We start from the raw sequence: 10,000 nt of genomic DNA on the forward strand, positions 1-10,000 counted from the left end.
ACGATCTCTTATCAAAAGAAACGAATCTTCTTTTACTAAATCGCATTGCGGTAGAGTCCGTGCCTGCATGTTCTTCCATTTCCCATGCAAATTATACCGTACGAGCGATCTTTCTTTTTTTTTTTTTTTTTTTCGTAATGTATTAAACCCCGGTACTCTTTTATTTCCGAATCGTTTATAAGTTTAAATGCGGGTATATATTTCAGAAGTTGTTGCTGTATTTGCACAGACTGCTCGTCCGCTGAATAATAATCATGTCCCACTTACAGAATTGAGAAGTGATTTATCTTCATTACGTCTTAACGTCATGACTAATTGCCAGCAGTTTAAGACTTGCTTTACCTATTTACTTTTATCAGGGAAGATATAAGACATTTTTTCTTCTTCTGTCATTCGTCTTCATTTCTTCTTTTTCGTGTTTATTCCCTCTCCTGCTCACTTCCATCGCCTTGAAGATTATGCAAATGACATATGCCATGTCGCGAAGGCCTTGGTCCTACTGTCATTTTTCTTGGCCGTTGTAGCTGGTTTTCTCTTTAGCTCTCCTTCCTTCGCGTCGGGCCCGGATCGCGTATCGCTGTGTCAACTTTAAAGGACATTTTCTTGCATATCTTTTTCACTATTTTCTCTACTTACCGCTTACTATCTTTGTCTCCTTGCCTTCTCTCTCTCTCTCTCTTTCTCTCTTTCTTTCTTTCTTTCTCTTTCTCCTTTATTGGCTTTCTTTCGTTTTTTTCTCCTCCTCCTCTCCTCCGCTCTCTCTCTCTCTCTCTCTCTCTCCCTCTCTCCGTCTCTCCCTCTCTCTCCTACTCCCCCCTCTCTCTCCCTCGTTCTTTCTCCCTCTTTCCTTCTCTCCTTCCATCTCCCCCTCCTTTCCCTTTTTATTAATTTTCATTCGCGATTGAATCTTCATCGGTGCCAGAGACTCCTTTCAAGACTGTAAGATTTTGAGATTGGAAATTTCATTACACTAAATCTCACGGATTAAGGTTATCTCTTATCCTTCCCAATATACGTCTATTTACATCTCCCTGTTTTATTTTATCGAACTCATTACAGAAACTACTTTACGGGTTTTATTTCACATAAATATGGGAGTTTTGTTAGGTTTTATTTATAGATATTGGCTATATTGATATATATAGATTGGTAATTTTTGGGGAATTTCATAGACACTGAACAATGTTAGGAATCTAAAAAAAAAATAATAATAATAATAATAAAAATAAAAAAATAAATAAATAACCAATAAAAAATGAATAATGAATAAATAAAAGTTAAACTGAAAACAAGCAAGTGCAATATGCATTACTGAAAACTTAAGCGAACAGTCGAAATTACTGTGACTACGTAAATATTGCAAGAATTCTCGAAAACGAAGAAAGCAGTCTCCTATTTTGGGGAAAAAAGTCGCTCATTAAGAAAATCGCCATAATTAGTAAAGCTCACACAGACATTGGATAGCCAGTCTTGATTGTTTTTCTTCTTTCCTTACTCACACCTGGAGAAGAAACCCATTATTTAGTCTGATAAATATATATTTTTTAGATTTGTTTTTTCTAATGAGTATGTAGGTTTTGTTTTGAAATAACGATTTGTATTTTTTTTTTTTATGGTGGATTACTTAACGAAGCTGGAATAAAAATAAGAGAGCACGTTTGTACTCTTTTGGAGAACAAATAAAACATAGCGAGAATGCATACATAACTTGAGAGAGAGAGAGAGAGAGAGAGAGAGAGAGAGAGAGAGAGAGAGAGAGAGAGAGAGAGAGAGAGAGAGAGAGAGAGAGAGAGAGAGAGAGCGAGAGCGAGCTGTATCCATATGTATATATACCGCTTGTCATTAACCAGAATCCCCATTCCAGGACTGTCCCGCCTCAACCTTGGCATCCACAGACAGACCAGTACTCAGGCATGCGACCCAACCAACCTTCAGAGGCGCGAGACACAACTTTGTTCTAGTTCTTCGCCGACGCGCCTTAAAACCCCCTTCCACCTCCACCTTCACGAAAAAAATCTTACGTCCCCCCTCCGTCGTTATGCATTTGTTTGTGTTCACTCCGAGGCGAGTTCTGTTCTCTCCCCGACCTCCTAGAAACGTCCTTTACATACACGCATTGACACACCTGTCCAACACTTCCGACACCCACGCACCGCGCGCATGCACACACATACACAACACGCACATACAGTTAAACCGAGTGGGGGAAAAAATATTTTTTTTAATGGATAAAAAAAAAAAAAAAATGAAGGAGAGAGAAAGAAAAGAAAGAAAACTTTTATTAGAAAAAAAAGAGAAAGAATGAAGGTTCGTTCTGCCCACAGATTTCCAACACTAACCTGCTTGTTCTTCCCTCTCTTCTCCTTCTGACAACAGGTGAAAAGCGTGTTTCTCCAATGGTTACCGTGGGTCCTGCGCATTAACCGGCCGGGAGAGAAGATTACGCGCAAGAGCATCATGTTGAACAACAAGATGAGAGAGCTGGAGATGAAGGTACGACCAGATGTAAGCCCTTGCCTCTTAGTCCAAACCTTAAGAGAAAGAAAGAAAAAAAAAAAGAATATATATATCTAAGTCCTTCCGTTCTCCCCTCCCTGATCCACAAGTAGGAGTGGTAGGTATGCTATGGACAGAAGCCAGCGGTGTGGGGGGTTAGGCATGGGAGAGAGAGAGGGAGAGGGAGAGAGATGGGGAGGGGAGAGGAAGATGTGGGATGGGAGGGAATAAGGGTGAAAAGGGAATTTCATACCGGTTATCTAGGGTAAAAAGAAGAAATAGAGTATATATATTGCCCGAGGGCTTTGAACGTGGAAGAAGGGGATAGTTCAAATAATAATAATAATCATAAAGGTTTCGTTCGAAGGGAAATTTAGGGACGCCATTCACAGGGTGTGCGGATCACAACGGGGGAATTTCTTAAAGGAGAAACACTATTTCCTACACTGAAAGGGTGATACAACCCTTACAAATTATCTATAGGACATGACATCAATAGGGATTTCGTTGTTCCTAACTCAACCAAAATCCAGAGAGATATCTCACCAAAAAGAGGGATTTATTAGGATTTATTTTCTTTCAAAGAGACACACATCACTAAAAGGATAATAAACAACTTTGATAACAATAAACTGATTATGGGAGGACTGAGGAAGATTCATTGCAAGCGTTATCATCACCATGATGATGACGATGATAATTTTTATTCATGTTTCATGTTTCCCCTATATCGCTCATCTTTCTATAAAAAAGAAATAGCATAACAGAAATAATAAAAATGATAAAGAATACTAAAAACATTTTTTGGATTATTTTAAGTTTCAGTATCAACTGTAATACAAAAAGAGAAAAACAAATCTGGAAAAAAATCCTGGACAGGTTCACTACGCAGCTAAAAAAAAAAAAAAAAAAAAAAAAAAAAAAAAAAAAAAAAAAAAAAAAGAGAGAGAGAGAGAAAGAAAAAGTTACAGTGAATGACATTGTAAAACTCCTCTGAACTTTGGAACATAGGTTCGTTACCTGAAAGATAGGAGAATGTGTGTTATTAGATAACTGTTAGACGTGTTAGACGAAGTGCATTTCTTCTGCGTGCATGCATTAGAGTCACTACGGCCGAGAATACATTAGTGTGAGGGCGCGACTGTTATTTTCACCTTTTTTCATATATTATTATTTATTATTGTCTTTGCTACTACGATCATCTGTATTGTCATTATTAGTGTCAACAATACTATTATCATTATTATTATTATTCTCTTTATTATCATGATCATTATTATTATTGTTATTATTATTAGTATCATCATTATTTCCTTTATATCAAATAGTCGCTCTTACAATATGAAAGAGAGGGAAATACACAGAAGAGGAACGCTTGGGAATGGAAGATAAGGATTAGGATTCACCTGCTCTGCCCCTTTCGTTCAGTAGGGAGCCAATGGACACCAAAAGCCTTGTAGGATGACTTTGGAAAGCAGTGGAAGATGTAGGGTTGGGGTAGAGGGGTTGGTGGGAAGGACTAGGGACGCTGCAGTTACCAAGGGTTCGGTCCTAGAGGGCGGGGGAGGAGTGGAGATCCCTCCCCCCCCCCCCATTTCCACCTTTTCGACGCAAAAGAGGCGCTCTAGGATAAGATAGGCCTATTTTTTTTTCTTTTAGGAGTCGAGACCGCTTTTCAAATTCCAAAGGCTGAGAAGGCCAAGAATCGTCATTTGGCAATTTCTTTTCTCATATTTCTTTTTTTTTTCATTCATTAAGTTAATGCTTCTTGTTAAGCCACCGGGACTCAGTGGCTGTTCAGACCACTTCTTCACTTATCCCTTTATAAACGAGAAGAAACAAAATGTTCATAAAAAGTCAGCTCACAAATGCACATTCGATGCTTCGGGTCTGCCAGACCATCCCATCAAGGGTCTGCAGACTCCTAGACCGAAGATGTGTTCATACTCCTTTTTATTCATTTTCTATTTGTTATTATTTCATCATTATTTTCATTTCTCAAATTTTGCCTTACTGATGGTGATGACTTGCATTCACTTTATTACACACCTTGGAGAATGAGAAGCGCGATATTTACTGTATACAGCATCGAGCATGAGCGAGTGCAGAATTTCTGGAAATCTGAGCATGTTCAGCTTTTGAAACTTCATACAAATATTTATAGTGCATCCAGTTTCAGAAAAGAAAAACTAAATGGCAACTCACCCTGACTCTGGGTTACTCCGACTCGCTAAGTCTCTTCTTTTGTCAAAATCAGCTGACACTAGTTACCTGTGTTAACTCGTTTTATATATATATATTTTTTTTTTAATCAGAAATGTATATATTTTCATTATTTTTTGTTTTGTTTTTGTTAAAATTTGCTGTCTTCAACACTACTTTGTTATTTTTTTCCACAAGAGAGACTGAACGAATCGAAGTCCTCCAGAGTTTTGGATGATTTGCCATTATTTTTTCTTTCCCGAGACTGGACGGAGTATAGTCTTGTCAACCCCATTTCAAACATGACTGCGTAGCTTAGGCACAAAAAATTATAGACTGATGTGTGGGAGACGCTAGACTGTGTATATATATATATTTATTCATTTTTTGTTGGTTCTTATGGTATCAGTATATATATAATGGTAAAGACTAAATATGTATCTATATATAGATAATTTCTTTTTTGTAAAAAGAGAGAGAGAAATAAAAATCTCAAATCGACACGTGACTTAAGACAGCTGTCCAATATTTCTTTACTCCGGTGCAAAGTAGAAGTGCTTTTTAGGTAGAACTTGATTCTCCTATGATGATAATAATCCTTAAAACCTTGATAGAGAAGAGTAATGATAATGATAATAATGACTGATATTGGCTCTTTTATAATCTCACTGTAGTTTAAGCTGGTATGAATCGGTGCCACTTCTTCCGTAGCCAGAAGAAACCCTTCTCTATTTACCTGCGTATCGTAGTCAGAACTGTAAATTTGTACCACCAATGAACTTTGGAGCTTCGGGTCTACACACATTTCAGGGTCTTTTGTCGAGATGAAGCAAACAGTCATCTTACATACGTAGGTACACATTAAGAGAGAGAAAAAGAATAATGCACCTTGGTAGATATCTTTTGATACAATACACTTTATGCCTTAATAATATCCTAAATTACTGCATCTTGTGTTCTTCGGATACAGTACATTAGCATTACCCTAAGAACATTTCTAAATTAAGAATTCTGAATCTCCAACAGTTAAGGTTACACTTACTCAAATTATTTTAAAGTTTCTTGATGAAAATTTACTTTTCCTTAACTAAGTTTCCTCTTTATGTGAAACTCTGTAAATATATGATAAATACATGATTAACAATTGCCGAAAGTTCAAACCAATTAAATCAACGATTTGTGTCATCTTAAAAAAAAACACTCATTTTCACCAAGTTAACGGACCCTCTGTTTACAAAATGCCTCTCACCGGAACTTCCGTGTGGACAGTACCCCTTGGAGGTAAGCGTTTTTGTGCCAATGTCCATAAGATATATATATATATACATATATATATACCATAGTTATTCTTTTTTGTGTTATTGCTTCACATAACGTCCACTGAGAGGCTAAGGAGCATAGGCTATATACATACTGTACTTGTGCATTCCATCTTAAAACTTCAAGACATTTGAATATTTACCTTATTAATATTGATCGTAACTGCAGCGCCCCCTCTGTACTGCACCTTTTTTGAGATGACTACCTCAGTTGGCAAAAATGGCAAAGCAGCCTTTCTCATCCAACGACTTTGTCTTGTGTTTGTTACTCCTGTTGAAATGAAGTCAGATCTTTTCTTTTCCTTTTTTTTTTTTCTTCTTCTTTTAGCATATACCGTCGCCAGATCAAAACAACCGCAGCTTAGAGAGAGAGAAAGAAAAAAAGAGAGAGAAAGAGAGAGAGAGAATATCCTCGCTTAACTCCTTTTTGTCTTTGGGCAGCTGTCAATATTGCCATTTGAGATTGCACAGGACTGACACGCTAGGTAGCATCGTAGATTATCACACACACACACATACACACACACACACACACACACACACACACACACACACACACACACACACACACATACACACAAAACCCCTGCTGTGGGGGGTACTTTTATGCTATGGCCGACACCTGCTATTCAGCTGCTACCTCTTTAGCAGATTTTCCTACTGTTAGTAAGCGTTTCAAGAGATTTATGCTAAGATAGATAACTGTTATACACTATGGGATCTTTTAAAAACCCTATGTGAAAAGCATCGCCGGACTTCTTCATACATATATGCAGGGTTCAGAGCACCAAAGTTTCAAAGTTTTACTCTAAACACCCTTTAAAAAATGTAGTGTTGTACTTCTCGCGTCTTGGCCAGCGGTTTACGCAAACGTGAGGTCGCAACTAAGAATATGTATAAAACAAATCGGTCAATTATGGCATAAAATTACAACCTAAAGCCACCATAAAAATAACCTGCAGAAATGAGCTTTACTATTTACGTATGTTTGCTTGAAATGTTATTTTTTTCACTGGTGGTTTTGGATACTTTGGAACCACAAGCCAACATGCCGCATTTGAGGACTCAGATTCTTTGTCATGTACTTGCGTCCACTCTGTGTGGTTGCTTGAGCCGAAGCATGATTCCAGCGTTATTCGTCCTTTTTTTCCATGACTGTCATACTTTTTTCATACAAATATCGATGAGCATTCCAGCCATATGTATAACGAGACGAAAACATACGTTTGATTATATATTTACAAGCACCCACATGCATATCAAGACTAACACAGGTACATATACAGTTAGCACATGCATTTCCCAACATGACAATCTCAACAGGAAACAAACAAGGAACAAACGCTTCACACTCACAAGTACAAAGGAGACACCACATTCGCCAACACTTTAGTCAGTAGCATTAGTGGAAAGATCATTAGATGACTTGACCCCCGGTGTTGCATGTGCAATGGCAAGACCAGAATCTAAACACTTCAACCTTCGAACACCGGTTAAAAAAAAAAAAAAAAAAAAACGCTTAAAGGATTGGTTTTCCTTTCCCTTCTAATCCGAAATCCTCTCAAACGGAGATTTACTTCAACCGGATTTCTTCTTGACCAGAAATCCCCGGTGCTTGGAGGGTTAGAGTGTGTATCAAGCTTGCATAGTTTTCACCCTAGAAGCCTCTCAACATTTCTCCCTGTCTGATCGTTCGCAAAAGTAGGATTTCATAGCATACTGGGCAGCCGTAGATGCGTGTTTTTGCGCATTCCTGAGTATTATGATTTACTATGATTTTTTTTATCATTATTATTGACGTATATATATCGTCGAAGTGGTTATAGAAGGCCTGTAGATATGTGTATCATCGAGAGAGAAGGATTCGTATGTTTCGACTCTCGTTCGTATCAGTAGACGAAGCCATGTTATCTTCAGCAATGAGACCGTCAAATGTGGTATCTCGGCAATATTTTTTTTTTTTCTTTTATCTTTTTTTTTTTTCAAAGCTCATTTCAGCTTCAAACATTCGCATCTTCGGCCGAGATTCAGGATTCAAAAGATAGAGAGAAAAAAATATAATTCTTAAAGCATTAAAAACACAAATAATAAAAGCTAAATAAACTCAGTGACCGAGTTTAGTTGACTTTGGCCAAAGATGAGTTGGGGTAAATATTTGAAAAAAAAAAATCAACTAAAGCATATCTTTTATGATTTAATCTCTTCTTTATGCAGTAGACATACTTTAGTTTTTCATTTAGTATCGGTGATTGTTATAATTATACATAAGCATTTTTTTCCTTCATCCTCTGCGGGATACCCCCTGCTCTTCGTTCACAGTATGGTTTAACTTGATTAGTTAGCATTTTATTTTATCATGTGAAGTTGAGTTTCCCCATTATGCTGAGTGTCCTAGAGAGAGAATGTTCATCACGATAATAATGAGGATAAGATTTTCTTTAGCCAAACATTTTAATGCAATAAGTAATAAAACGCAAATGAGAACAAGTGACAGAAAAAAAGTACATATATATATATAGAGAGAGAGAGAGAGAGAGAGAGAACGTAATTATTTCATAAAACAAGGATAGAATAATAAGATGATGATGATGGCAGTAAAGGTAATAAAAAAGTATTATGAAAACAGTATGGATACTGTAATAATGATATTGAAGATAACGATTATAGTGCAAATGATAAGGGCAATAAAATGAGACATAGGGCACTATTACCATTATTATTGTTTTTACTGGTGCTCCTATTATTATTACTATTAGTAGTAGTAGTAGTATTAGTATTGTTGTTGTTGTTAGCATTATTGTTATTATTATCTTTATTATTATTACTTTCAATATAATCATTATTGCGGTTATTACTATTAATATTATTATTAGCCATTATTATAGTCATTATTACTACTACTACTGCTACTTTTAATACAACTTTTATGATCAGTATTATTACCATTATCATTGTTTTTTTTTGTTTTTTTATATTACTGTGCAATATTTATGCTACAGTCTGAGAGTCATCATCGTTACGCTAGTAAAGAAAATAGGAATCATGATAACAATGCGGATAAATACAATAACAAGTTATCATATTGATATTATTATAAATTATTTTTATCAACATCTTCATCTTCATCTCCATTTCTGTTATTATTATTATTATTATTATCATTATTATTATTATTATTATTATCATCATCATTACTGTTATTATCAGCATCATTATTGTTATCATTATCATTATATTCATCAATTCTGTCATCATCATCATTATAATTATTATTATCATTGCTATTATCAGTATCGTTACTGTTATCATTATTGATATTATTCTTATTCTTATTCTTAATATTATTATCATCATTATTATCATAATAACAATAATAATAATAATAGCAATAATAACAGTTATTATTATTTATGTTCAATATTGCTATTACTGTCACTATCATTATTATCATCATTATTATTATAACCATTATAATTATTACTAATATTGCTCTTACTGCTATTATTATTATCATAATTATCATTGCCATTGTTATTTATTATTTTTGTGGCTGTTGTTGGTGTAATCTTCATTATTATTATAATTATAATTATTATTATTATTATTATTATTATTATTATTATTACTGTTATTATATCTATTAGTATTATTATAAAGATCATGACGCTGAAGATGATAGATGATAATGGTACTATTAGTTATAATAATGGTTGTTAATAATAATCATGGTTATGATGATGATAAAATTGATAATGGTAATGAAAATGATTATGATAACATTAAATATTAATTATAATAGTAATGGTGCTGTGGATGATGATTATAATGATAATGATAATCGTTATAGCAATAGAAATAATATTGTTGTTGCTGGTAATGATGATGATCATGATCATGATGATAATAATGATGATAATCAGTTTAATAGTAATGATCATAATAATATTAATGGTAATAATAATGACAATGATAACCATAACATT

At 35.0% G+C, this 10,000-nt stretch overlaps 1 protein-coding gene across 1 annotated transcript in view; it reads left to right on the forward strand.

Annotated features, from left to right (window-relative positions):
• LOC125031704 (neuronal acetylcholine receptor subunit alpha-7-like) overlaps positions 1–10,000 on the forward strand; it is a 366,464-nt gene that overhangs the window by 321,193 nt on the left and 35,271 nt on the right. The window contains exon 10 of the mRNA XM_047622611.1: positions 2,377–2,493. Within this exon, the coding sequence (XP_047478567.1) occupies positions 2,377–2,493 (117 nt within the window). The remainder of the gene's footprint in view (positions 1–2,376; positions 2,494–10,000) is intronic.

This window comes from Penaeus chinensis, chromosome 13 (assembly GCF_019202785.1).
Source record: "Penaeus chinensis breed Huanghai No. 1 chromosome 13, ASM1920278v2, whole genome shotgun sequence".
In the NCBI taxonomy this organism is placed as follows: domain Eukaryota; kingdom Metazoa; phylum Arthropoda; class Malacostraca; order Decapoda; family Penaeidae; genus Penaeus; species Penaeus chinensis.